At 58.2% G+C, this 27574-nt stretch overlaps 3 protein-coding genes across 6 annotated transcripts; 2 read left to right on the forward strand and 1 right to left on the reverse strand.

The window, feature by feature from the left end:
• Positions 1-2303: 2303 nt before the first annotated feature.
• UBQLN4 (ubiquilin 4) lies at positions 2304-13650 on the reverse strand. 2 transcript variants are annotated; one of them, XM_064638471.1, is made up of 11 exons: positions 13478-13650; positions 11430-11581; positions 9245-9450; positions 8665-8927; positions 7323-7481; positions 6424-6649; positions 5911-6050; positions 5383-5466; positions 4658-4773; positions 3915-4092; positions 2304-3505 (listed from the first exon to the last, which is right to left on the reverse strand). In XM_064638471.1, exons 1-11 carry the CDS (start codon positions 13625-13627, stop codon positions 3353-3355), a joined length of 1827 nt encoding a protein of 608 aa, XP_064494541.1. In that variant the 5' UTR covers positions 13628-13650; the 3' UTR covers positions 2304-3352. The 2 variants fall into 2 exon arrangements, with proteins under 2 accessions (XP_064494541.1, XP_064494542.1); XM_064638472.1 differs by lacking the exon at positions 5383-5466.
• Positions 13651-13984: 334 nt separating this feature from the next.
• LAMTOR2 (late endosomal/lysosomal adaptor, MAPK and MTOR activator 2) lies at positions 13985-15893 on the forward strand. Its single transcript, XM_064638478.1, has 4 exons — positions 13985-14147; positions 15024-15186; positions 15301-15390; positions 15678-15893. The coding sequence occupies exons 1-4, from the start codon at positions 14080-14082 to the stop codon at positions 15732-15734; spliced, it is 378 nt and encodes a 125-aa protein (XP_064494548.1). The 5' UTR covers positions 13985-14079; the 3' UTR covers positions 15735-15893.
• A 120-nt stretch (positions 15894-16013) lies between these two features.
• Positions 16014-26563, forward strand: RAB25 (RAB25, member RAS oncogene family). 3 transcript variants are annotated; one of them, XM_064638475.1, is made up of 8 exons: positions 16014-16736; positions 17608-17803; positions 17934-18127; positions 18290-18370; positions 24325-24520; positions 24596-24789; positions 24896-24976; positions 25223-26563. In XM_064638475.1, the coding sequence occupies exons 1-8, from the start codon at positions 16697-16699 to the stop codon at positions 25360-25362; spliced, it is 1122 nt and encodes a 373-aa protein (XP_064494545.1). In that variant the 5' UTR covers positions 16014-16696; the 3' UTR covers positions 25363-26563. The 3 variants fall into 3 exon arrangements, with proteins under 3 accessions (XP_064494545.1, XP_064494547.1, XP_064494546.1); XM_064638477.1 differs by lacking the exons at positions 24325-24520; positions 24596-24789; positions 24896-24976; positions 25223-26563 and adding an exon at positions 19136-19949; XM_064638476.1 differs by lacking the exons at positions 16014-16736; positions 17608-17803; positions 17934-18127; positions 18290-18370 and adding an exon at positions 20456-20633.
• The last annotated feature ends 1011 nt before the right edge of the window (positions 26564-27574 follow it).

Genomic DNA, 27574 nt, shown 5'->3' on the forward strand with positions numbered 1-27574 from the left:
TATTTATTGGAGTAAAATAAGAGGAAAAAAATCAATGAGAACACCTTTAGGCAATTCTTTTGGGAAGGAGGGATATGGAAGCAAGAAAGTGTGGTCATTCCTTTGGAAGTGGGCTTTTGAACAGCACCTTACCAGGGACTGGGGAAAGCTCTAGAGGGGATTAAGGTTTCACTAAATGGCTCCTTCGCATCAGCCTTCAAAGCACCTTTATTTCCAGAGCTGGGAAGGCCAGACCTGCATCCCCTATGGGTACCAAGGGCCAGGCCCCCCATCCCCTGCAGGTATCAAGGGCCAAACCCCCCATCCTCTGTGGGTAACCATGGCTGGAGTGGCTGCATCCATCACACCTCCAAGCTCTCTGATCTCATCCCCACCATGTCCCACCCCATGGTCCCATTCTCCTGCTAGCAACACCAAAGAAGCCACAGGCCCTTCCCTCCCAACTTTCCTTCCCCATGAGCAGTACAACAAAGCCCCTGGGAGCAGCACGGAGTGGGTGGCCTTGCCAGGCTGCTGGGGGAGGGTGGAGAGCTGGGAGGTGGCATCAGATGGATGCAAGAGGTTGCAGGCTTCTCTGTGTCTCTATTTTAGCATCTTGGCTGGTGGGCTGGCAGCAGGTGAGGAACGGAGAGACAGGAGAAATGTGTTTTCCTGCTTAAACAAGCAAGAGACACTAAGAACTGAACGAACAGCCTGTGAGGACTCATCATGGCCTTTCAGGACTTAAGGGGAACTCGTGAAAACAATGGACAGAGACTTTTTACACAGGCAGAAGGTGATGGGACAGGGGGGAATGGTTTTAAACTGGAAGAGACTGAGATGAGATGAGATGAGATGAGATGTTAGGAGGGTGAGGGTGTGAGGGTGGTGAGACACTGGCCCAGGTTGCCCAGAAAAGCTGTGGCTGCCCCTGGATCCCTGGAAGTCAAGGCCAGGCTGGACAGGGCTTGGAGCAACTTGGGCTAGTGGATGGTGTCCCTTCCCATGGCAGGGGATAGAATGAGATGAGCTGTGAGGCGTCTTCCCACCCAAACCGTTCCGTGATTCTCAGGCTGCTCTGGACTCTTCTCAGTGGTTCACAGCCATCTGCCCACACTGCAGCAGGATCTCTCCACCACACAGGGATTTATTTCCAGCCAGCTTTGGACTCACTGGATCCCTCCATCCCTCAAAGTCCCTGTTCAGACACAAACCCCCTCGCACACACAGATCCCTCGCACATACAGAGATCCCTCAGGCATGGGCGGATCCCTCACCCCAGATCCCCTCGCACTGGGGTGGCTGACACCAGTGTCACGCTGACACCACTGAGTCACACCTTGCTGACACCGAGGGGGGTGGAAGAACTGTTTCTGCCTGGCCAGACACAACAGGGTTGGGACTAGTTTTGCTCCTCAGAGGTTCACACACACCATGGGGGTATGTCTCCCTGTGATCCCCCGTGCTCCCTTTGCTCCCTCCCTTCCCTGCGTGCCCCATCCATCCTCCCAGGAGCAAGCGCTGGCATGTGCAGGGACAGAGACCTTAATGCCAGCAAGGGACATCCAAGAGATCACAAGGATCGCAGGCCTTTTCAGGAGCCCATTTCAGGGGCTGATCAGCGACATTTGGAAGAGCTCCAACCCCTCCAGCTCCCATCCCTACACAGCCGTGTGCAAAATTCCCATGTCTGAGGAGAGCAAAGCACAAAGCAATCCACAGATCTGTGCACGGCCTCCAGAAGAGGTTAAAGCTGCTTTCCAAATCTTCCTCCAAGGGATCCCAGTCTAGTTGGGATACACACACAGAGGCAGGAGCATTTCCAGCTCGCACACTCGTGTTTTCTCCACCACCACCTACACTCTCAGCAACATGAGCACCCATCGAGCCCAGCTCCAGCTCAGGAGCCCCTGGGTGCAACAGGTTTTACAGGTATGCAGGAAGCAGCGCCAGGACTCCTCCTGTTCCCTCTCACTGCCCAATCCTCCCACACTGAAAGCAACTTGAAAGTACCAAATAACACTAACTCCCAGCTCACAGCAGTTCCAAGGGTTGCTAATTGCTAATTGCCAATTCTAATTGAAAGGAAGCTTTCAAATAGGCACATTTAGAGCCAGAGTTTGGGAACCTTCAGCAGCATTCCTGAAGTCTCGAAACGTTTCCTGCCACAGGGGAAGGCAGCAGAAGGGGCCAAGTGGGGAGGGAGCATGACACCCCCACTACCTGCTCGAGGTGAGCACAGGGCACAGCATGGATTAATCCTGGGGAACTGGGAATGCCCCAGCTGAGGCAAGGCAGGCAAGGACGAGACAGGGATGCAGGGAGACAGATGGTTGTGCGCATTTATTTTCCTTTGATAAAAATGGTGTATGCAAATTACACAGCCATGGAGGCTCCTGGGAAATACCACCCTGCTGGTCCTGGGGAGTCTCTTGGAGAGAGTCAGAACATTCAAACACATCAAAATGGAGGGGGGGGTGGAGGATGGATCTAAACTGGGAAGAACATGAACTTCAACATTTTCCAGTGAAGCGATCATTAACTTATTTTTCCATTTCCTTTTTAGTTTTTACACTTGGAGAAATGAGCCCACCGAGCACAGGAGTCAGCGGCCCCCGACACCTCTGCTCAGGAACCACATTGCTTGGGCAGAAACACACCTTCCAAACACCTTCCTCTGCACAGCACCTTCAACTCAAGCTCAAGAACAGCACACCTGGTCCTTGCAGACCCCTGGACTCTGTTATACCACCCCAAGAGCATAAAGACCACACTTCAAATGCAGTTTTTGCACCCATTAACCCTTTACCAGGAGATCAGAGGCACCTGTGAGTGAGGGATACGGGCTCGTTTCATCCCAGGGAACATTAAGACAAATGACATCAGAAATTTCCAGGTAATTTCAATTTTTCTTTTGATCCATTCCCAACAAGATGCTGAGAGAAATAACCAATCCCCAAACTCGGCTCAATTTTTTAAATATTTGCCTGAAAGGAGGGCTAGGGAAGGGAATCATGTACAGTTAAAATCAAGCTACTCAAAACACAATCATTCAGGTAAGTAACTAGAAGTATCGCCTCTACCATCTAGAGAGAGAGAGAAGAGTGTCTGAGACAGGGCATATTTAGGAAAAAATACACATCTGAAGTCTCTGTGGCCACGATGAGAACTGGAATCCACATACAAGCCAGTTAAAGAGCATTTCAACATGAAATCTTAACTTAGTAGGAAGGTCAGGGGTTAAGCTGTATCTTTTTGTTTTAAATACATGGACAGCTGTCAGATATGAAAATGATGGTGGGCTTTCCGGAAAGATCCCCTGTGCATGTGTATGGATGCATGTGCTGACGTCTGTGGGGCAGCAGGACAGAGTTTAGGAAGGCTGGGAGCCCAGCAGTCTCTCGATAGCTGCGTTGATGTCCCCGCCGGTGGCAATGAGCGCCTGGAGATTGGCCTCACGGTTGATGAAGCCCATGGCATTCAGCTGCTCCAGCTGCTGTTGGAATCGCACTTCGGGACTCTGCGCCTGTGAGGGAAAGGACGGAGAGAGAGCAGAGTCAGAGAGCAGAGACAGCATCCAACACGGGCAGGGCTGGCAGCCACGGCTGCACAGGGACCCTCAGCTCAGCCTCAGGCTTGTGTGGGGACAGTCCCCATGTCCCCCCAGGCTGTGGTACAGCAGCCACACCAGAGTCAGTCCTGGCTTGGTACCGACGGCAGCAGCAGTGTGAGGAGTAGGATCCCCAGCATTACAAGCTTAAATCTCTGCAAAGGGTTCCACACCCCAAAGAACCAGCCAGACCCCTACACCAAACCCGGCCTAAAGCACCACAGCTACAAGAGACTGTTGGGAACCACATCCCCCGAGCAGGGTGGGATGGGGAGCCCCCTGGAGACCTCCCTGCCTGTCCCAGGAGCCACTGGGCATTACGTACTTGAGAGTTTCCTCCGGCCAGCAGCTGGATCATCTGCTGCATGAGCTGCTGTTGGGGGTTACCACCCCCGGCTGGAGAGGCACTGGCCGGCGTCGAAGCAGAGGGAACGGGGTTCTCCGGGATTGTGCTTCCTCCTGTGGAGGACGGGGGCATTCGGGGCATGCCGAAGGAGCCGAGGCTGCAGAGGAAGGCAGGGCACGCTCAGGGGCATGCTGGCACTCTGGGCAGCAGGGCAGCCAGCAGGCCAGCTATGGGGCAGCTCTGGAAACAGAACCGGCTGTGTCCGTGCCTCAGTCGCACGTGGCGCTGTGAGTGAGCAGAGCCAACAGAGGCCTGCAGGGAACTGCTGAGATTGAGCATGACACCCAGTGACAGCGAGCAGAGGGCCAGCAGCCCAGCCTGCCCCAGCACACCCACCCAGCCTTGTGACTGTCCATCTCTCTCCAGAGACACAGTTCTTGAGCTCAGTCCACACTGAATACAGCAAACAAAGGATGGGGGAGGGACCAAGTGCATTCCAAACCTTTTCTCCAAAAAGAAAGGGTCAAGGACTTCCCAGCGAAGCACAAGCAAGGAGCAAGTGCTAGTTAGCCAGGCTCAGAGAGGCCTGCAGGCACACACCCAACTGCCCCAGAACAGAGCACCCTAAGCAGATCTCCCCAGTGAACTGACAGCCAGTTCTGCCTGCTGGTCCCAGGCACAGCAGCTCCGCCTGCATGACCCCACTCCGGAGTGCTCCGTACCTTGGCACTAGTCCAGGGGCCTCCGTCTGCAGCGTCTGGAGTCCCTGCTGGATCTGGAGCAGGGCCTGCATGGCACGAGGATTGGTGAGGATGGACAAGGAGTCTGGGTTCTGCATCTGGGGACCAAGGCAGAAAGACACCATGGTACCAACCAGTGAGAGCTCGGGCAGCCCCAGATCCAGCACTGCTACACTCGAGCAGGCGCCGAGCTGCGCCTCTCGCCCGCGGCCAGCGCCGACCCCCGCATTTGGATCCTCCTCCGAGGCTCCAAGACCGCAGGGTTCATCTGCAGGGACACTCACAGAGCTCAGATCAGGTTTCCTAAATGAACTGGGTGAATCAGATTAGAACTGGGGGCACATGCCTTTGGAATCTAATTTACCTGAGAACCAGCTGCTCTAGCACAACTAGCTGTGTTAATTTTTGTAAACTCAACACAGTGGGAGACTGCCCACACAGGGGTTCCAAGTAGCTTAATGAGCGTAATTTGGAGTCCACTTTTCAGTAATTTCGATGAGTTAATTCAGACTGCCTTGTCTAACCAAGCTCTTCCTCTCTGTCTCCCCTGTGCAACCTCTTTCCTTTCTCAGCCCAGCCCCCCAAGCCCACATGCTTCCTAGTGCACTTGACCAAGCAGCTGAGATCCTGCCTGTCCCATAGTGGGGGGGAAGAAGCTCTGGAGCCAGGGGCTGAGGGCAGCACAGGGCCAGCCAGAGGCCTTTTACCTGCTGCAAGAAGACAGGGAGCTGAAGGCGGAGCTGTTCTTGAAGCTGTGGATTCCCAGCAAAGAGGGGGACATTTACCATGATCTAGCAAGAGACAGCACACGTAGGTAGGGTCAGAGGGTTGCTGCCACTGACTGGCTGTTAAACCCTACACAACTAAGCCATGAAGAATAGATCATTCATGCCCCTGACTCCCTCCCTGGGCTTTCAACATGCTCCCCTGCTAAGAGGGACCAAACCAGGACAGCTCAGTTCCTGACAGCAGTGTTGAACAGGGGCCACTTGGCCATGGGAAAAGAGAAGGGCCATTCCCATGTCCCTCTGAAAGCCACCTCTTGTGTCAGGAGCTCTGCTAAGACACAGGGCTCAGAGCTGGGGCTGCCTTCAGGCTATCAAGAAATACAGCCAAACTGTGTGTATTCACTCTGCTCCGGTGTCTGCAGGAGGAACCAGTCTGACCCCGCAGCAGACTGGTCTCACTGTGCTCACAGCCTGCCTGGCAACAGCAGATGACTGCAATACTTTTACCTGTGCTGCAAAGTCCGGGTTCTGGGCAAGAGTTTGCATCATGCTCCGCATGTAAGGGGCAGAGATCATGTTCTGCATCAGCTGAGGGTTTTCAGAAATCTGCTGCAGGAGTCCTTGCATCTCTGGGCTGTTGAACATGCCTGCAAGGGGAAGGGAAGACAGAAAAAGATCCCTGATGAGCCTGAGCGCCACTGCAATGTCCGAAATACAATGTCACTGGTAACGGCACTGCCTGTAGTCCATCCCCCAGCCAGCAGCAAACACCACTGTGGACACCATGGCAGCGCTCTGCTGGCCACTCTCCTGCTCTTGAGAGTGCAGGGACACCAGAGTTCCCAAAGGGACCCTCGGACAGGCACACCAGAACAATCCATTTGTGCTTGCCACTGGGCTAGAACCATTCCTCTGGAGAACAGCTCCGGACAGGGCTCTAATGCCAGAGGGACTGGCCCCCCGACGAAGCCTGGGTGACCTGTTCAGCCAGGAGCATCCTCCAGCTCCCCCCTCACGTACCAGCCCCGATGCTGGCAGCGTTCAGCCCAAAGGGATTGGATACAGTTGGGGTGCTCTGGGTGGTTGCTGAGCCCGTGCTCCCTTCGCTGCTGGGTGCTTGGCTCTGGGAAGCAGGGGGCGTGGGGCTCCAGGGGTTTGGCAACGGCTCTCTGTTCTCCGTCCGCAAAGGCTGAGAGCTCGAGCTGTCAGAATTCCCCGTCAAGGAAGAGAAAGGATTGTTGCCAAACTAGGGAGAAAGAAAAAAGAAACAGCCGGAATCACTTAGTCCCAGCAGAGAAGGTCAGACCAACCCCAGCACTGAGCGAGCCAGGGAACAGCCGATCACATTCAGCCAAGTCCAGAATATGCTAAACACGTGCCATGATTTGCCTCCTGAGAAATCTGCAATCCACAACACACCTCGCTCGGAAAAAGACCAGGCTCAGGAGTGGCCACAGCCTCCAGATTTGGCTCCTAAATGCAAGGCTTCAAAACGCCTCTGTAAAACCAGCGCCCGGACATACCAGTAGGTAATGCTGGACTGGAGTATGTCTGCACAGCCCTCTGCAGCCAGACCTGCACTCCCTCCTCCTGTGCTCCAAGCCAGCTGGATCTGAGCCAGCTCTGCTCCAAAGGCGTCAGGCTCCAGCTAATCCAGAGAGCAGAGGGCTGTGCTAACAAGGCGACGGGGGCCTGCCCATGGGCTATGGCTGACATCAAGCCTGCTGGGGGACTGCAGGAGCCAGGGCAGGTCTCTGCTCTGACACCCCAACCCATGTAACAAGAGGCACTGCAGGCCAGTGCCTGCACTGGAGAGACACGAACAGCCACGCTCTAGAAAAGCTGCCCCACCAGCACGGGGGCCAGGGAATGATCCCCCTTCCCACACTACACCCCACTTAGAGGAAGGCAGCCAATACCTGCTCCCTGGCTGCGCTGAACATGGGCTCCTGGATGTCTGTGTACATTCGGCGCAGGGCGTTGTATCCTCCTGGAATGCTCTCGAGATTACTCAAAGCACGGTCCTGGTTCCGCATCATCTCCTGCATCATGGCAGGGTTACGAGCCAATTCCATCGTCTGGGAGAAGGAGGAAAAGATGGAAAGCTCAGGCTCATGTGCGCCACGGAGGACCAGGGTGGATCAAGAACCTGGTCAGCAGCCCAGCAGTTTTCTACTGATCCCCTAGCCAAGTCCCGAAAGAGTTAAATCTCAGCTCCCAGGAGAAAGAGGATAATTAAACCCGTTTCACAGGCAGAGAGCAGAGAGATCATTTATCCAAGCAAAGAGAGCCCAGGGATCCCAGCTCCTCCCCAGCCTTGCTCAGCCTCTCTTCCTTCTCAGCCTCAGTTCAGCTGGATGAAACTGTTTTGTTTCTAAGCAGTATCAGGACATCCAAACATCTAACACCCATGTGTTCCGGCTCACACTGGATAGACTACATTCAACAGCTGGGAAGGCGGAAAAGGCTGAATCCTTCCACCTTCTCCAGACTTCTGATGGGTCTCTCCTGCACAAGGAATATTCAGGTCTCATTGGAGGATCTGCTTACGTACGGATTATTCACAATTTAGTCCTGCAGCTCTGGAATTTCATGAATGGCTGACACAGTTGAAAGCAGAATAACCGAGAAGCAGATGGAAACTAGGCACATTCAGCACAACCCTTCTGACAAGCCTTCCCAGGAAACAGCAGAGTCCTATTAACACCCTCAACTTCTCACTCAACCCTTAAGCTTCCCTCTAGCCAGTCCTCTAGGGAACTGGTCCTCTCTGTTCTGGGGAAAATCAGAGCCCTCTGGGATCCCAGCCTACACTAGTGCTCCCCACTGATATAGGTAGTGAAACACTGACTATACAGCTCGGGGCTCTGTACTTTATCTGTCAAGAGAACTAGAGAGAAACAAAGAGCTTTTGCAGTAGCTTCACTTCTCCAGCACTGCTTTTACTCCCATTCCTGAATCAGAACACAGTAGTCTTGTAGGCAACATGCTAGGATACTCCCAGCATCCTTTTTTTCCCCAACACACCATGGATTCAATAGCTCTGAAAGGGAGACAAGATTTGCAAGGATGTGGGTTGTGTAATCAGTATTCACATAACTCAAGACCACCATCTGTTTGTTGGGAGCTCACAGCAGGAAGGAAGAGATCTCCAAAAACCACTGTTCTGGCATTCCCACTCCCCCTCAGCAGAGCAGACACTAAAGCTGGTCCACAAAGACTCTCCTGAACGCTCTTTACCAAGGCCCTGGTGTGACTCACCTGTCTCATGAGCTCCGGGTTATTCAGCATGTGGCTTATCTCTGGATTTCGTTCCATGAGCTGCTGCATCTGGGGATTGGCCATGATCATCTGCCTCATGAGGTCAGGGTTAGACATCATGTTCTGCACCAAGGGATTCTCCATGATCTGGGAAAGCATCTCTGGGTTGGACATCAGCTGCCGCTGCATTTGCTGCTGGAGCTCCATGAAGTTGGCAGAGCCCATCCCAAGATTGCCCAGCCCAGTGATGCCACCGAAACCAGCTGGAGAGGGAACAACACACGGGGAGAGAGGCGTGAGTCAGTAACTGTCGGCAGCTGCAAAAAGAGGACAGGCACATCAGCTGAACTGCACCCCACAAACCCAGGGGTAACCCACGTTCCTATGGCAGCCAGCTCTGAGGGAAGACACCCCTACAACACACCTCACTAAGGGCTGTGGCATTACACTGAGCAGGGACACTGAGGTTTGCTACGGGAGTGACTCATGCAAAGCCCACAGCGAGCAGAGACAACAACGGGGGTCAAGAACCCTGACTCCTAATCCCAGAAAATCCTTCCTTCTCACAGCCCCCACTTACAGAGGATGGATGTAGCACTGTTGGGGCCTCCGTCTGCAGGACCTCCCATGGTCCCTGACCCGCTGCTCCGTCTGCTGCCACTCCCTGTGTCCGGACCGGCACTGCTGGATGTGGAGGGCTGAGATGGGGCAGCAGGAGAAGAGGGGGTTGCAGTGGGGGCAGAAGCAGCATTGGGGGCAGAAGCAGCAGATGTTGAATCTTGGACCCTGCAAAGGATCAGAGGGTGTTAAACTCCTGGGGCTAGGGAAGGGCGAGCAGAGTCCTTTGTGGGGTCACGGGACATGCAGCCCACGCTGACCAAGGTCCCAGCACACCGGTCACCCCCGCAGGAGCCAGCCCCAGCTCCTATCCCAACCCTGCCTGCACGCATCCCAGCTGTGCTCCCAGATGCCTCCCATCTGCTGGATTCTGCCTCCCATCCTGATGTATTGCAGCCCCTGTCATGTTGTCCTCGCCCATACAGAGCAGTTGGACAGGTCTTACCCTGAGTTGTATCCAGCTCTTCCTTGAATCCCACTGAACTATTTACCTCAGCCATATCCTTGAGCAATGAGTTTGCTCCAAACAGGAAAATCCTCCTGCTGCTCCCACAGAAACCACAGGAGGTTACAGCAGGGCTGGTACAAGGGGTAAACGAGAGTCTGCACTTCTAAATATTCCTATCAGTGCTCCTGGGGCAAAAAGAAGTACCAGCATTACTCTACAGAGAGGGAGACTGAGGCACGAGGCAGCAGCACCTGTCCCACAAAGCTATGGGCAGTTTGGCTCCAAATTCCCAGCTCTGCCATTGGCTGTACCTTCATGCAAGACTCCTGCATCCAACACAAGTTGTCTGGAGCTTATTTTAACACACCCACGCAGCCACTGTGCCATAGGCCACTACGCAGTAGGTGCTGGACGTCAGCTTTGCTAAGTACACCAACCCAGTTCAGTACCTTGTCACCACAGTTCCTTCTCAGGAGTGTTACAGGAATTTGAAACAGAACATTTAAAGATTCTCTGAAGCCTCTGCAGTCACAACAGTGAGTCCTGGACTAGTGCTGAAGAGCTTTCCCATGAATTTAGACCAGAAAATTCACTTTACTTGCCTCAAATAATGCTATTATACCTCTGAAAATAAGAACAATTATTTCTCTACTTTTTCTTTTCCAAACCAAGAATTATTCTTTTTGTCTAACTCCCTTTCCTTTTTCACTCTTATTCTAGCACTTGTAAGATCAATCCCAAAGGTCCCTGTCCACTGTCCAGACTCACCCAACTGCTGCTGAAAACCAGCAGCCACTGAGAGAGGCAGAGAGCGGGGAAACAAAGTAAATGGGAAGCTGAACAAAAAAGGAAGAAGGAAGCTGGAGAAAGGGCACTTGGTTTCTATGAGCACAGGGAGAAACTGTAATGTATTTAGGAGAAACTGTAATGTATGCAGGAGAAAAATGAGCAACTCAGGACAGCTCTGATTCACCCTTTGAAATGGTTCACCAGTACCACATTTGCTGTGGAGACAGTGGAAGAAGAGCATCAGGCTTTTCAGCTACCTGGAGAGGCAGAACCCAGGGAGAGGCTCCTGCAGGACCTGATAATACACATCCCTCTCTTTGTAAATAACAGGTGGGAAAAAAAAACAGGGCAAAATAACCATTTTGATTAATGCAGCTCTCCCAGAAGACGGCAGAACTGCACAGAGATGCCACCCTGGAGCTTCCCAGGAGCCCAGACACACCACGGCAGGAGCCCGAGGCAGAGGCAGCCCTGGAGACTCCCACACTGCTCTGTGCACGTGGTCACACAGCCTGAACCTCCACACACTCTCGAGGTGGAGCACCCACTGTGCTTAGAGCAGAGTACATGGCAGGAGATGACAGAAAAACTTGGGTGCTGGCTTCCACAGCAACACAAATTCATGAGAAAGTAATTTCTGTTATCAGCAACTTGGCTTTGTTAGAACCAGTATCAAGTTCCTTCTTCCAAGATTAGTGAATTCTAAAGGCTCAAAATACATGAAGCCACACACACAAAACTCATGTTAAAGGACCAGCCCCACCAAGTACCTGCCACACACCCATGGAGCACACAGGTGGGTGACAAACCCCATTACAGGCAGGGAGAGCCTGGGAAAGCTCATCAGGAACCTCACCATCAGCTATTCCCAGCCCTCATTTGCCCTCAGCCCCCCAGACCAAACTCTTACTTCTGTGGAGTCTTAATGACCAAGTGCACAGTCAGCCCATCTTTGATCCCATGTTGATTCAACGTGTCTCCATCCTTCAGGATCTTCCCAGCAAAGATCAGAACCAGCTGATCCTGTTTGGCTTTAAACCGCCTGGAAATCTCTTCTTTGAACTGGAAAACAAACAGAGCATTTTTCAGGCAAAGGACCAAGACCAGAAATATAAAGCTCCAGGGACCAGATCCACTCTGGGAACAGCACAAGGGAGTGACAGGGCCTCGGAGCCCAGGTACCACTCAGGCACCAGTTGCTGAGCATGTTTGAGGTGTTTAAGGAAAACCAAAACAAAGTAAAGACAAGCTCTGCACTCACAAAACATGGAGTAAATCTTGGAAAGAACACAGTCATTCCCTCGGGAAGAGCTAAAGGCTTCCAAAGCCAGACCAACTGTGTCTCAGGCCTAACCCAAACACACCATTTATTCTGAATGACTGAACTGGTTTTGTCTCTGCTTATTTGAGCTTTTTTCCTAAGGAAAGCCTAACTCTGATTCAATACAGGACAGAGCTCTATGGAAAAGGGAACAATCCTTTATCAGCCAATGGAAATAAACTAGGTCTTCTCCAATGCCTATTTCTGCAACCGAATTCCCTGTGAGCGCGCCACGGAGCACGGCATCTCTTCCTTACTGTGTGGTGTGCTGGGATTAACACCTGCCAACACCGCTGTCACTGCTGGCCCCACCAGGGCATTCCCAAACTGATTTGGAGGAAACAAAGCCTTGCACTTGAAAGCCACAAATTACAGGGAATTCAGAGGGGAAGGCCAGCACAGAGTGCAAAGCCCATGTCTGCCCCAGAGCTCACAGTCTTCACGCCAGAACCCTAAAAACAAGGCTGGGGAGAGCACAGCCCAGGCCCAGAGATCACCCTGCCCCCACAGCTCTGTGCCTTCCCTGCACAGCTCCATGTCCCACCCTTGCACAGAGCCCTCACTCCACACTCCCTGTAGCCATGGGCTCCCTGGAGCCGGCAGAGGAAGGAGCAGGAGGGCCACATGTGCACAGCCCGTGCCCACACCGTGACCTGCTGCCCAGAGATTCCTGCCAGGTCCTTCACAGGCCGACCTCATGCCCTGTGCTCAACCGACCAAGCAATGACACCTTCTCCCAGTGGGCACTGCCACTTCCACGGCACTGGGGCCAGCCCCGGAGCCAGCCCTTGCCAATCCCAGCCTTTGCCAATCCCAGCCCCCTCCTGCTCCCTAGCAGGAGCAGAACTCCCCCCAGCCCACCCCTGGAAGGGCTGATGCTCCTTTTCTTCCTCCCCATCCAACCCTGTCCCCAAACACCTGCCCGGCTCCTCTCCCCTCGCCTCGGGGATCCGCCTCCAGGGGGGTCCAGACCCACCCCACGACTCCCACCTTTCCCCCCCTGCAGCTCCCCACGCACCCAGCCGGCTCTGCCCGCAATTCCAAAACCCTTCCCACCCCGCCCCGCTCAGGGAACTCCTCCCCTCCCACTCCCCCGCTGCCCAGCCCACGGGCCGAGCCCCCAGACCCCACCCCGTCCTTCACACCCCTCCCACAACCGCCACCCCCCCAAAAGCCGCGCTCCGAGCCCTCACACACCCCTCACACGCCCGCAACAAACGTGGTTTCGACATCCACGACCCCTCCCACGGGTGCCTCCCACCCCGGACCAACTCCCCCCGCCCGGGACTGTCCTCTCCTAAAGCCCGCCAGCACCTGCCCTCCCCCGGTCTCCCGGCTCCCTCCCAGCCTGGCTCCAACAAGGCCCAAAGGCCCGGGTTGCCCCCAGGACCCCCCCGCCGCCCCTCCAGCTCTGACCTGGTCCCCGAGAGCTCCACCGGACGCCCTGACACCCCCCCAGCCAAAGCTCCCTGCTTCTCACGTCCCCCCGAAAGTCCTCCCCGTCACAAACCTCAGCTCGCTCTCCAAAAACCCCTCACCTCGCTCCCCGGCCCCGTGAACTCCCCCGCACCAGCCCCCCCCCGCCCCTCACGCCCCCGCCAGGCCCCTCCGCCCCCTCCGGCCGCCCCCGCCCTCACCTCGCGCACGGAGGCGCCGTCCGCGATGGCGATCTCCTCCTTGTCCTTGGGGGTCTTCACGGTGACGCGGATGAGCGCCCCGCCGGGCCCCGCCTGGCCCTCCCCGCCGGGCCCGGGCCCGGGGCCGCCGCCGCCGCTCGGCTCCGCCATCTTCGCCGCCCGCCGCCAGCCCGGGCCGCCGCCACCACAGAGACCAGCGAGCGCCGCCCCGGCCCCCTCCCCGCGTCCCGCGACAGCGCCCCCCGGCGTCCCGGAGGGCCAGGGGGTGGGCGGCTCGGGGGGCAAAGGGGGGAGGAAAGGGGTGGGGGAGCAGAGAGGGCACGGGTAGAACGAGCAGGGACAGAGCGGGCAGGGGCAAAGCGGACAGGGGGTGCTGCCCGCAGGGGCCCCCCGGTGCCCCCAATGACCCCCTCGGTACGCGGCTCCATCCCGGATCCCCGCGGTGTCACCGCGGTCCCACGCCCGCGCCGTGTCCCCTCCGGCTGCCGAGGCCTTTCTGGGGGTCCGGACCCGGCCGGGAACTACAGTCCCCGGGATGCTCCGGGCGCGGCGCGACCCCGCGCCGGCCCCGCGTCGGCCCCGCCCGCGCAGCCGGGGCGGCCATGCTGCGGCCCAAGGCCCTGACGCAGGTGCTCAGCCAGGCCAACACCGGCGGCGTCCAGAGCACGCTGTGAGTGCGGGGGGCACTGCGGGAGCGGGGCGGCTTCCCCCGCCCGGGGGCTACGGCGGGCGGTGCGAAGGGGGGATGCTGCCCCTGCCCGGGGGTGCTGCCTTCCCTTGTTCCTGCTCCTGCCCCGGGGGATGCACCCAGCCCCTGCCCTCGCCCTGCCCTGGGAATACTGCTTGGCCCTGCCCTTGGGGAAGCTGTCCCTGTCCCGAGGATGCTGCCTGCCCTTGTCCCTGCCCCTGCCCTTGCTTCTGCCCCTGCCCTTGCCCCTGCCCCTGTTCCTGCCCCATCCCCGGTCCCTGCCCCCTGCTCCTGCCCTGGGGATGCTCCCAGGCCCTGCCCAGGGATGCTGCTTGCCCTTGCTCCTGCCCCCAGCCCCTGCTCCAGTCCCTTCCCAGGGGTGCTCCCTTCTCCTGCTCCTGTCCCTGCCTGGGGTGGTGCCTGTTCCTGCCCCTGCCCAGGGATGCTCTCTCTCCTGGCCCTGGAGGGTGAGGGGCCCCACCAGGGGTATGCCCACACACCCTGCATGGTGCTGGGCTATGGGCAGTGCTGGGGCTGTGCGTGACACGGGTGTGCAGTGTTGTGATCCCCGTGCACTGTGCCAGGGCTGTGCGTGCACAGGGTTTGCCCACCAGGCTCGTGCCTGCTCTGCAGCAGGTCCCACTGCTTCAACAGATGCAGCCACTCAAGCCCTGCTTGGGCCTGGGGCCACCCAAGAGCTTCCTGGCTTTGAAGCCCCCGCGCCCCCTGCCAAGTGGGGGTGTCCAGGGAGCAGCGCTTGGGACTGGGCAGGGCTTCACTCTGCCCCTGGCACTGCAGTGGGGTCTGATGCCCCACTGGGTTTAGAGGCACCAGTTCACCCCCCCATGTCGTTTCCAGGCTCCTGAACAATGAGGGGTCCTTGCTGGCCTACTCTGGCTATGGGGACACCGATGCCAGGGTCACCGCGGCCATCGCCAGCAACATCTGGGTGGCCTACGACAAGAATGGGCACCAGGCGTTCAATGAGGACAACCTCAAATTCATCCTCATGGACTGCATGGTATGTGGGGCTGGGGGCTGCCCTCCCCTCCCTGGGGTGCTGGGAGTCCCCCGGGATCCTGCCCGTGGTCCGGGCCAAGCGGGGATGTGACAGATGCTGTTTCTCCCTGGGCAGGAGGGGCGAGTGGCCATCACACGGGTGGCAAACCTGCTGCTCTGCATGTATGCCAAGGAAACAGTGGGATTTGGGATGCTGAAGGCCAAGGTAATGGTGGTGGGGAGGAAGTCTGGGGGGCTGCAGGGCTGAGTCCCTGCTGTGGTGTGGGAAGGAGCTGTTGAGGATGGGAATGGGAGGATTGGAGGAAGCTGCCATGCCTGGGATGCCTCTTTCCTCCTTGCAGAGGCTCCTCTGTCGCCCATGCCCACCCAGGCACCATACCACACCTTTTTAAGGCTCTAAACTGAAGTATAAATTACAATAAGCACGTGGGCAGTTGGCACAAAGGTGGCAAAACCCCCGTGGGCACGGCTCACACTGCTCTCTGCTTGCAGGCGCAGGCGCTGGTGCAGTACCTGGAGGAGCCACTCACACAGGTGGCCGCATCCTGAGCAGGGCAGCAGAGGGCTCTGAGGTGCTGCCAGGCTTTGACACCATCACTGGCGTGGGTGGAGGGTGAGCGGCCCCATGAGCATCCCAGAGCTCTGATGTGGCCTTAAAAATAAGGTGGGGGGAGCACAAAAGCTGGGGGTAATAAAAATGTGTCTGATGCTTGTGTCTGTTGTGAATAAAAGGGGGAGCTGGTAGGGTAAAGCATCCCGGTGGGATCCCCAGGCCAGGGGGGCCTGGGCGGTGTTTTGGGGCTCCTGTTGCTCTGCAATGAACAGAGACCCAAGAGAAAAACAGGGCTGGTGTCAAGGGGGATAGGTACAAGAAAGTCGAGCCCCCCGACAGCCCTGCCCAGCCGCTCGGGGTAGCGAGGGCAGCGGGGGCTCCTTCCCGTCCCAGTTTTCCCGACTTTCACACGATGGCAGCAGAGGCGAGGGAACGTTCAGAGTCGGCAGGAGCTGGGCTGGGGAGGGGGGGCTCTGTTTCTGCCACGACTGCCCTCGCCCCCCTCGCTGCCCACACTGCCCTTCTCTGCCCACGTTGCCCTCGCACCCCTCACTGCCCATGTTGACCATCCTGTTCACGCTGCCCTCGCTGCCCCAGCCTGCCCCGCGCTCAGGCAGGATCAGGCCCCGGCTCCTCCTCCGGCCACCCCGTGACGGTCCCAGGGGTGACACTACCTGCCCAACCTGCGCTGCGACACCCGGTCCCACCCCTCGAGTCAAGGGCCGCGCTGCGCTGCCAACCCGGCCGGCCCCGCCGCCACCGCCGCCACCCTTCGCGCCCCCTGGGCCCCCCTCGCTTTTCCCACCCGCTCCCCGACGGAGAGGAACCTTTGCCCGCTCCGTCTCCTCCCTCGGCGCCTCCGGGAGCTCGGCCCGCCCCGCCGTCTGCTCGAGGCTTGGCAGCGGGAAGGAGGAAACCCAGCGGTGGCCCCGCGAAGGCGGGCGGCAGCCGGGGCGACATGGGCAGCGCCGAGGAGGATTATAACTTTGTCTTTAAGGGTGAGTCCTGGGCTCGATGTGAGCCCCCTTCCCCTAAAGGGATGGAGCAGCAGGCCAGGGGCTACGGGGAGGGAACTGGGGTGGCTTCCCCCGGGGCTGCTGTGTCCTGAACCGGGACGTTGTTGACTGTGCAGCTGTGATGGGCACTGGAGCTGCAAAGGGTCAGGGAGTTGGGGAGCAGGCACTGGCCTTGGCCGTGTCCCCAGCTGACAGCAGCGAGGCCAGGGCTGACAAGCGATGTCTGGATCCATGGAGTCATGGGGAGATCCACATACCCACGAGCAGCAGGCGTCGAAAAGTCATTCTGCTGTGGTGACCAGGGTGGTGGCACATGCAGAGGACATGCGGGTCAAACCTCGGCTGGAGAAACAGGGGCACAGCCTCACACCTTCCAGCCTGAGCTCCTCAGACACAGGGCCCTGGCATCCTGTGTCTCTGCTAGGTGCTACTGGCCAGACCCCCCAGGGGCTCAGAGCTCTCCTTTGGCAAGCAGAGACGGACAGGCTCTGGTGTGCCACTCATCCTGGGTGCCCACTGCAACAGGGTGACCCAGGGCTCACCAGCATCCTCACCTTGCTCCTGCTGCCCAGAGCCTGGTAGCTGTGACTCTTATGAACAGCTCTGGGACTGTACCAGCAGATGGGGAGCATAGCTGGGCTGCGCCGAGGTGGCTCGGCCACACTCAAGGGGCTGAGAGCTCATGGCACAGGGACAGACCCCAGTTTGCTGAAGGAGCAAACACACCAGGTGTTAAGTCCACACACCTGCCCAGCTTCTGTGCCCGGTCTGGGGTCACTGGGCAATGAGTGATGCCCATGCAGCCAATGCCAGTAGCGGGGCAGTCTAGTGGGATTTCTCCTTCCTCCCACAGTCGTCCTAATTGGGGAGTCTGGGGTGGGCAAAACCAACCTGCTCTCCCGCTTCACCCGCAACGAGTTCAACCATGACAGCCGCACCACCATCGGCGTGGAGTTCTCCACCCGCACAATCCTCGTGGGAGATGCTGTGGTGAAGGCTCAGATCTGGGACACTGCGGGGCTGGAGCGGTACCGTGCCATCACGTCAGCGTAAGGATGGGATGCCCGAAATCTGGGCTCCTCTGGGACCTGGGGGGTGATGCCCTCATACTTGAGCCCTATGGGTGAGGTGTTGAGGGGGATGTCCGGAGCGTGAGGTGACGGTGGGGTTCTGCCATAGGTATTACCGGGGGGCCGTGGGTGCCCTGGTCGTGTTTGACATCACCAAGCACCAGACGTATGATGTGGTGGACCGCTGGCTGAAGGAGCTCTATGACCATGCCGAGGCCAGCATTGTCGTCATGCTGGTGGGGAACAAGACCGACCTCGCACAGGCTCGGGAGGTGCCCATGGAGGAGGCAAAAATGTTTGCAGGTACAGGCTGGCACCCTGCCACAGGGGCTGGGGGCTTGGGAACCCCCCCCGGCAACAGGGATCTGCACCAGTGCAGGCACCTGAACATCTCCAAAGGGGCTCTAGAATGGAGCCGTGCCCTTTCTGGGGTCTGCATTGTCCCAGGGACTCCTCTACTTGCAGACAACAAAGGGCTGCTATTTGTGGAGACGTCAGCGCTGGACTCCACCAACGTTGAGCAGGCTTTCGAGACCATCCTGAAGGGTATGGGCACTGGTGCCGTGGTGCAGCAGGGTCCTGGGCCATTGCAGGGTCCATTCTCAGGGACGCAGTCCTGGGCAAAGGATGTGCAGAGCTTCTCTCCTCTGCCCTGCCCCACCTGAGCTCTTTGGGGCTGGTTTCGGTGTTGGCTTTCTGGCTGGTTTGGTTTCCAGGCTTTGGTGCTGGGTGTTTCTCTCCCCACACCCACAGCTTTGTTCTCATGGCCCTTGGGCATTCCCAAAGCCCCAGAGACTCCTTCTCCCCCATAATCTCCAGTCCCCTTCCTGTTGTCTTGGCTCCTGACTCAACGTCTCCAGCACCCTGCTGAACTGGCCATGGGGACCTGGGGATAGGGATGGAGGGGAGTGATTCTTGGCTTATGCAGGAGCAGCTCTCCAGGAACGGCAGCCAGCAGCACCAGGGCAGCCAGATGTGCTGTGCCATGCCAAGTCATGCTGTGCTGTGCCATGCTGTGCCAGGCTCTGCCGAGCCAGCCTGGCCCAAGTGAGCTGCCAGCCCTGGTGCAGGGCGAAGCACTAATCCCAGGTTGGGCAAGAGGAAATTGCCTAAGCACAGGGTGTTCCCCTGGTGCCACAGGGATGCAACCTGGCAGAGCTGCTCCTTTGTCACCTCTCAACTCACCCCTCTGCTGCGTAGAGGGGAGGGAGAGCCATGGGCGAACAGCAGGGGCTGCAAGCTTGAGGCTGTCCCTGCTTCCCCAGGGGCCTGGGCTGACACACAGACCCCTCAGCACCTCTTCTTTTGCAGAGATCTTCCACAAAGTGCAGAAACAGAAGCAGAGGAGCAGCCAAAGCAACACGGTGTCACTTGCCAGCGAGAGCCCTGCAAGCACGGCCCCAGCACAGGCGGAGAGGCGCCCGTGCTGTGTGGCCCTCTGAACCAGCTGGGCACCCTGGGAAGCCCCCAGGGAACCCCACAATCCCGGGACATGCCAATGGCATAGAGCTGGGTCTGCCTCTGGCTACCAGCACAGGCTGTGCTGCCTGTGGTGCCACCCTCGTCCTGGTGCAGTGGGGACCAGCAGCCTGGACAGGGGCCAAATTCTGCCATAAATGGTGAGAAGCACCTGTGCCGGGAGCTCTTCTCTCTCTGTTGTGTTTTTGCCGGGCCCTGATTAGTATCACCACCATCATGCACTGTCCCAGTCCCTCTGGACCTGCAGGACAGAGAACTGGAATACCTCTAAGGCACTGCTGGGGAAGGAGCCAGGAGGTTCTGGCCAGGGTTATGCCAGCAACAGGAGCCTCTCAGATTGCCTCTGGCCCTGGAGTTGCTCCTGTGCCACATGCTGGGGATGTGGCTGACCCCCAGGTGTCCATCCTGCCAGGGACTGCTCTGGAGTTGAGCCAAGCCCTAAGGAGTGAGTGGCAGCACTCAGCCCTTGGCTCACTTCTGTCCCATCCCAAACATGGGCAAGTGTGACAGCAGGACCAAGTGAAGGTCCCTGCTGTCTGCATGGTGGGACAGGACTCGTTGCAGGGCCCGGTGCCATGGGGCCAGGAACAACAGCTCTATGTCCAGAGCAGGGGTGACGCAATCATTAAAGGACTTGTGAAATGCAGGTTTGCTGAGCTGGAATTCCTGCATGTTTGTGGTCGACTCCCTGGGTCCCCACCTTCATAATGTGCTGGACACAGCGGCCTCCAAAGCAGCACAGCTGGATGCCATGGCCCCCCTGCGCCCCCTTCCACACCAATGCCATGGTTCCTCTGTGCCCCCTCCCACCCTAAAGCCGTACTCCCCCTGCAGCCCCTCCCCAGGCAGCCTTTACCAGTCCACATCCCCCATTTGGACTTCATCGGTCCAAACGATGATGCAGCCTCCGCCAGTTATCCGAAACCCCTCGGAAATTCCTGCTGGATTCTCCATGTCTTCACTCACTTTCCCTTTGCACCATGCCAGCTGTGCCCTGCCCAGGTCCCTGTCCCAGCCATGGTTCTGCGTGGAGTGTGTGGCCATCACCGTCCCTATCAGTGGCAAACACAGGTGGTGGCCTGTACCTGCTGCTGTGCAGATCCCTGCCCCCCCTTACCTGGCCCAGGTGAGCACACCTGGGCTATGACGGGCAGCCCCAGCTGCCAATGGGTGTGGAGCAGGAAGGGCTGTGGCCACCAATGGGTGGCACGGGACAGCCCCTGCCAGGGCTGGATAAGGCCTGGAAATCCCGGTTAGTCCAGTGGGAGTGGGGCTGTGGTGCTGGGCGAGATGCGAGGCAAGGACGATGAGTACGATTATCTCTTCAAAGGTGGGTCTCCTGCCTGTGCTGTGCTGGCCATGCCTGTAGTGAGCTGTGCCAGTCTCAACCTCCTGCTAGCAGGGCTGGCTCCATGCAGCACCCTTGGGATAGGGCTGGAAGCTTGTACTGGGATATAACACCCAGTTCCCAGTGCTGGGGTCCAGCATGTAGGCTTGTTGTGATGTTTCCCTCTGCTGAGCAGGGAGTGGGTACTGGTGGGACTGGGGTTGAAATGCTGCCATGGTCTGAGGGTTTCCTTAGAGCTGGGCTGATGTTTTGTGGTCCCAGTACTAATTACAGCAGCTCGTTACTGCTGCGGGAGGAGGCTGGAGCCCTCACCTGAGTGCAGTGTCCTGGGAGGGGTGGCCGTGGCTGCAGCAGGGTGCTGGTCCCTGGGGGCGGTGGGCGAGGCAGGTCTGTGGGGCTCTGTGGGGCTCTGTGGGTGCTATGCTTGTCCCTGAGCACCTGTGAGTGCTCTCCTCTGCCGGGCTGGCTGGGGGGAGCATGTCTGGGGGCTGAGTGAGAGACCCCAGGAGGGAAAGCTGTGCCAACCCCCAGCATTGGTGGAGGGGAAGGATCCTGGGATCTGGGGTTGTCCTTCCTGGTGCTGGTCCTGATGGGACACCTCCAATGTGCACAGGAGGACAGGGACTGGCCCTTGGAGACACGGTGTTGGCATTCCTGGCTATGGGAGCCCAGCACCCCTGTGGAGCATCCCCATCCCTGTGTATGGCAGGCTTCCCTACCATCTGCTGTGGCTGGAGCAGGTCCTGGAGAAGCAAGGGGACATTTTGGGCCAGAGTGGGTGCTGGCAAAGCCAGGGGACATCTTAGCAACGCCACAACCTCCTGAGCCATAAAACCGGGGCGTGAGCTCACCGGCGGGCGGCTGTGAGTCAGCCTGCCCACACAGCCCTGCCCGAAAGGCCCCGAGTAATTCCAGCCACCGACACGATGTAATTCCAACCAGCGACATGCTGGTAGCCCCTGGCTCCTCACACACCTCCGCTGGCCTCTGCCCAGGAAAATCCTCCTCCCTGGAGTTATTCTGGGACCTGGTGAGGGGGAAACTCTGATGCTGGGTGGTGCCTTGAGCGAGGCACCCAGGCAGGAGCTCCCCTGGCTGCTGTGCCCTGCACTTCCTGGCCGGTGCTGTGCCAGCAGAACAGCTCTGAGGGGGCTCCAGCACATGATCCTCCTGTGCCTATCCGTTCCCTGTGTCCAGGGGCATGGAGCTGGGCTGGTGCTCCTGGGCTACAACAGCTCAACTCCTCCCATGAGAGAAGGAACATGATCACAGCTGGAAAGCAGCATAATTCCAGCTTTCACTGAGACAGGAGCACCAACTGTTGTGATGCTCATTCCGGCTGTGCTTGTGGGAAGGCCCTGATGCTGCTGGAGGGGCTCAGGGTGGATGAGGCACAGCTCTGGGCGTGGCTGCTTCTGGGAGCCCTCCTTGGGGCCCTGTGTGGAGGTACTGGCTGTTTCCACGCCCTCCCCTGCAGTGGGACACGGTGTGCTGAGGATGTTTGCTGGTGCTCGCAGGATGCCTGTTTGAAGGCGATGAGGACGGAGTGTGTCAAATGCTTTTGCTGCTCCAGCCCCTCGCACCCTTCAGGCTCAGGGGGATGAGGCTCAACGCATTTCCCCTGGAGGCTGCAGGGCCCTGCCCACCCACCCCTTCCCTGCATCCATGGTGTGGTCCAAAGCCCTCTGGAGCCTGCCATGGAGCATGGCACTGCCGGGACGGGGGTTGCAGCTCAGGAGTTGCAGTTGGGAGTTTAGCTGGGGAAGCAGCAACTTCCCTTTGGTTAAGGACTGAGCCCAGATCAAAGCTTCGATGCTCAGGAAGTGTTAACGAGCCTGGCTTATCACTGGCCTGCATTTTCCTGTGGCTGGTCCAGAGTACTGCAGACTGTCACAGTCCTCCCAGACCTCCATGCAGTGAGCAGCAGCCGAGAAGCCAATGCTGTCCTGGGCACATCCCCCAGCATGGGCAGCAGGGCAAGGCAGGGATTCTGCCCCCCTGCAGAGCTGCCTCCAGCCCCGGGGCCCCAGCACAGGAAGGATGTGGAGCTGCTGGAGTGAGTCCAGACAAGCCCATGGAGCTGCTCCGAGCGCTGGAGCCCCTCTGCTCCAGAGACAGGCTGGGAGAGCTGGAGGTGTTCACCTGGTGAAGAGAAGGCTCCAGGGAGACCTTCGAGCCCCTTCCAGTGCCTAAAGGAGCATCAGGAGAGCTGGAGAAGGACTTGGGACAAGGGGCTGGAGTGACAGGACAAGGGAGAATGGCTTCCCACTGCCAGAGGGCAGGGTTAGATGGGATCTTGGGAAGAAATTCTTGGCTGTGAGGGTGGTGAGGCCCTGGCACAGGATGCCCAGAAAAGCTGTGGCTGCTCCATCCCTGGAAGTGTCCAAGGTCGGGTTGGATGGGACTTGAAGCAACTTGCTCCAGGGGAAGATGTCCCTGCTCATGGCAGGGCACCCCCTAGATGGGCTTTAAAGTCCCATCCACCCAAACCATTCTGTGCTGCTGTGGAGGAGCTGCCCTTCCCTCTGTCACTGGCTGTCCTGACACGGTGATTGCCAGTGAGGCTCAGGTGCTTTCCAGCTGTCCTTGGTGACCCCAGGGACCTGCTCCATGTGCTGTTGGGCTTCCTGGAGCCGAGCTGTTTGCTGGCCGCCCTTCACTGAGGGTTTTGGCGAGGGAGTGGCTGCATTGTTGAATGTTCTGCACCCCAGTCCATGCAAGAGAGCCGTGTCAATGAGCTGGAGCTGGTGGGCAGGGGTTATCCAGGACATGGAGCAACATCCTTGGAGGATGGTGTCTGCTGAGCTTTGGCTGAGTGTAGCTGTGCCTTGCTGTAACTCCTGCAGTATGTGGCATCCTGGTGATCCCTTGCTGCTGCTGCTGCTCTGATGTCCTCCCCATCGTGGTCACTGGATGGTCATGACCTCAGCTGTTGTCTGACCATGGTGGGGAGAAGTGTCCGACAGGGTGGGCAAAGTGAAGTGTCTGAGTGCACCTGGGGAACGAACAGGCTTGGCAGTGAGGGAATTAAAAATAAATTAAAAAAAATAAAAATGAAAACCTGTTGAGTCATAAACTCAACAAACTTGACAGGGGAGGCATATGATAAAGCTCCCCAGAGCCTGTTGCACCAGGTTTTACCGGAACCAGCCAGATGTGGGACAAGCAGAAAATGCACTTAACCCACATCCAGGGACTTATCGGCTCATGGGCTGGACCAGCAACAGCGGAGGAGGAGGAGGAGGAGGAGGAGGAGGATGCTTCTTTTCAGACCTTGTCTTTAAGTCCTCCTGTGTGCCCTCAGGGTGGGAGGCCACAGAGGGTTGGAAGGAGGAGCCCCAGCTCTGCCTGGCTTCTGGCCTGGCTGTTCCTGCACAGGTCCCGGCCCTGGTTTTCTGCCCCTTTTGGGTACATTAGTGCATACGACACCTTCCTGTCTCCAGGGCTGGGACAGAAACCCCTGGCAACTTCCCATTGATGGCAGGAATTTTCTTGAGGGATATTTATAGGCAGTAGTGATGCCACCAGGAGGAGTGGAGGAGGCTGATCTTGCTCTGCTTCGCCCCTCACCCAGCAGCTTCTCCTGGAGGAGATAGAGGTGGAGTCTGGGCTGTGGGATGGGTGGCTTTGCTGGTGTCTAGGGGAGCTGACACTGTGCTTGTGCTCCCCCCAGTTGTGCTCATTGGGGACTCTGGGGTGGGGAAGAGCAACCTGCTGTCACGTTTCACCCGCAATGAGTTCAACCTGGAGAGCAAGAGCACCATCGGGGTGGAATTTGCCACGAGGAGCATCCAGGTGGACAACAAGACGGTGAAGGCTCAGATCTGGGACACAGCCGGGCAGGAGCGGTACCGCGCCATCACCTCAGCGTGAGTTTCTTTGCTCCCCACCTGTGGCTCTCACCTGGGGCCCTGCTGTGACCCCGTCCCCTCGCTGTCCCCCAGGTACTACCGGGGGGCGGTGGGAGCTCTGCTTGTCTACGACATCGCCAAGTACCTGACATATGAGAATGCCGAGCGCTGGCTGAAGGAGCTGCAGGACCACGCTGACGCCAACATTGTCATCATGCTGGTGGGCAACAAGAGTGACCTGCGGCACCTGCGGGCTGTGCCCACTGACGAGGCCAGGAGCTTTGCAGGTATCTTCCCCCATCCCATCCCCTCCCATCCCATCCCATCCCATCCCCTCCCATCCCATCTGGCTGAAGCTCACAGAACCCATCTGAGCTCACCCTGTCCTTGCAGAGAAGAATGGGCTGTCCTTCCTCGAGACATCTGCTCTGGACTCCACCAATGTGGAGATGGCTTTCCACAACATCCTCTCAGGTAAGGGGCAACCAGGAAAGGGAGGGGGCAGGGACAGGGATGACTTTGGACCTTGTGTCCTCTCAGGATCCTCCTGGGGACCCCATCTGTACCGGGTGGGATTTGGGGTGGAATCCTTCTCCCTGGATGGGGAGATGTTTGCATTTGTACCCCTGGAGCTGTGTGTTTGGAGAGGGGGCAGATCCCCCACTGACATATGTACTTAAAAAATTGTTTTTTCTCTTCCTTTCCTCTCTCTGTTGGCAGAGATCTACCGCATCGTGTCCCAGAGGCAGATCACTGGGCAGCCGGAGTCAGAGTTCGGCCCCAGCACCACCATTGAGCCCATCCGGGTGCTGCCCACGCAGCAGGAGGGCCGGCAGACCCCCTGCTGCCAGAACATCTGAGCCCCTGGACTGCCCCCACCGTGACGGTCCACCACCCAGCACATGGTGGCATCATGTGTCTCACCCTCTGCCTCTGCCCCCCACAACCCCCTGAGCCAGACAGGCTGGCAGCTGCTTTTGTCTGCAACCTCATGCTGCCCATGCACTGCTCTCCCTGTGTTTATGTAGGACCTACAAAAATAGGGGGGGAGGCAAAGCATCAGGGTGTCTCCCCTCTCTCCCCGTGATTGGGGACATGCCATTCCCTGTGCCCCTGCTCCCTCTAGCCCTGCAGGCACAGTCACCGAGTGGCTGAGTGGCACTGAACAAGCCTGAACGTGATGAGTCCCTGTTTGGTGACGCCCTGGGTGCAGCCCTGCAGGGAGGGGGACACCGGGTGCACCTTTCTCCCGCCCAGTGAAAGGAGCAGCAACATGGCCAGTTGCACCCAGCCCTGCCCCTGTGACACCGAGGGCTGGGAGTGCCCCTGGGTGCTGCTGGGGACATTGGGGTGGGGTGTGGGGATGACACTGTTTTCATGCTGTGACCCCTTCGAGGCATGGCCCCAGCTGTGACTCTTTCATGGAAAGAGATGGGAGCAGGAACTGGGGGGCCATGGCTTCTGGGGAGGGCTGAGGAGGGGACAAGGGGGGCCAGGGCTTTGGGGGCTGAGGGTGAGGGCATGGATAGGGTGCTGAGGGCAAGCACATGGTCCCTCCACACAGCTCCCCGTGTGGGGGCCAGTGCCAGCACTGGGGACCCCTTAGCTCTGGCTCTCAGGAGCCCCTGGCACGGGTTGACCCTGCCCCACTCCAGTGTTTGGCCACTGGTGGCTGGTGCCCTCATGGCCCAGCCTGGGGACATGGTGCCATTAGATGGAGCATCTGCTGCACCTGCAGGGTGAGAGTGGCCCTGTCCCCTGCCTGGAGGGCAGCAGCCACCCCCCAGGGTGGGCACCTCCGAAGGTGCTGGGACAGACTGGGCTGGGCCCAACCCCTGTCAAGGGTCATTGGCAGGTATCAATCAGGACTGGTGCAAGTGGGAGAGCCTGTCCCCACTGAACCAGTGCTGGGGGTCTCTGTCTCTCCGTGGCTGCCCCCCATCACCCCATCTCACTTGACTGTGTCAGCAGGATCTGGGCCAGCCACTCACCTTGGGGTGAAATTTGTCAATGAAACAGGAATTGAGGCAAAATCCCCAAATAAAGCTGCTATTGAGAGTCTTTCTCTCTCTGCCAGGGCAGTTCCTTGAGGCAGGAGCGGTGCCAGCCCCACAAGGGGCAGTTGGGCAGCATTCCCAAGCAATGAAGGGTGACAAGAAGGAGGGCAGGGAGGAAGGTGTGACTGTAACCTGGGCAAGGGGGTGCCCTCCTGGGAAATTGGAGAGGAGAGCTTGGAATTCAGGCTCAGAGGGGCAGGTTGGGTCATGCTGCCAGCACAGGGGCAGCGTTGCAGGGCACAAACCGGGCATGGGAGCAGCTGCACTACGTGGATGTCAGCCCCAAGTGGGTCTGGGTTGCCTCTTTTACCCAACTGGCAGGACAGCCATGGCAGCATCTTAACCTTGGCTCCAGCCACCCCTGCATGGTGTGTCCCTGCACCGCAGCACTTTTCCATCCCAGAGACAGCCTCATCCCTGAGCCAGCCAGTCCCATCCTTGGCTGCATACTGGGTCTCCTCATAGCTGGGGGCTGTCCCCAGGTGAGCAGTGGTCATCGCCCCATGGACTGGACTCTGCCCTGTGCCCACCCCAGCTGGCAGAGTCACGGTGACACACAGACCAGCTGGAGCTGCCAAGCGCCACCCCCTCCCACACCATCTGCCCACACCAAAACGTGGTGCCAAGAGGTGATGTCAGCCCTGCCGGCAGGAGAGGTGGGCGTGGGGGCGGATGATGCTCCAAAGGGCTCCTCAAAGGGACAGGGCTGAGCCAAACATCCCTTGGGGCTCCCTGCCATCAGACGTGCCATCAGCCAGGCACCAGCACGGACATGTGGGATGATGAGTTCATTTAGGCTCGTGGAGACACTTGGGCTCAGCACCTCAGTTTTGTTCCAGGCTTTCCAGCTTTCAGATGATTTCTGCAGGGATGAAGAAGTGGGCAGGGTGAAACGCGGCACAGGCTGGCTCATGGACCTGCTGGCACCAGGACTGGGAGCAGCAGCAGGGGGCTCACCATCTCAAAATGCTCTAACAAACCCCAAGAAGTGCTGCCAAAGGCACAGGACTGGTGG

This window comes from Pseudopipra pipra, chromosome 29, assembly GCF_036250125.1.
Source record: "Pseudopipra pipra isolate bDixPip1 chromosome 29, bDixPip1.hap1, whole genome shotgun sequence".
NCBI classification, from domain to species: domain Eukaryota; kingdom Metazoa; phylum Chordata; class Aves; order Passeriformes; family Pipridae; genus Pseudopipra; species Pseudopipra pipra.

Bases quoted from the DNA above. Each gene is read 5' to 3' on its own strand.
- UBQLN4 (XM_064638471.1), bottom strand. From the start codon at position 13,627: ATGGCGGAGCCGAGCGGCGGCGGCGGCCCCGGGCCCGGGCCCGGCGGG. The intron at 6,051-6,423 runs GTACGTGAGGGG...TTCCCCTTGCAG, and splicing joins CGCTGCCAGCATCGGGGCTG to GCATGTTCAACAGCCCAGAG. The intron at 4,774-5,382 runs GTAAAAGGCCTC...CTTGGTCCCCAG, and splicing joins TCCCTGTCTTCTTGCAGCAG to ATGCAGAACCCAGACTCCTT.
- RAB25 (XM_064638475.1), top strand. From the start codon at position 16,697: ATGGGCAGCGCCGAGGAGGATTATAACTTTGTCTTTAAGG. The intron at 16,737-17,607 runs GTGAGTCCTGGG...TTCCTCCCACAG, and splicing joins TTATAACTTTGTCTTTAAGG to TCGTCCTAATTGGGGAGTCT. The intron at 18,128-18,289 runs GTACAGGCTGGC...CTCTACTTGCAG, and splicing joins GGAGGCAAAAATGTTTGCAG to ACAACAAAGGGCTGCTATTT.
- LAMTOR2 (XM_064638478.1), top strand. From the start codon at position 14,080: ATGCTGCGGCCCAAGGCCCTGACGCAGGTGCTCAGCCAGGCCAACACC. The intron at 14,148-15,023 runs GTGAGTGCGGGG...TGTCGTTTCCAG, and splicing joins GGCGGCGTCCAGAGCACGCT to GCTCCTGAACAATGAGGGGT. The intron at 15,391-15,677 runs GTAATGGTGGTG...CTCTGCTTGCAG, and splicing joins TTGGGATGCTGAAGGCCAAG to GCGCAGGCGCTGGTGCAGTA.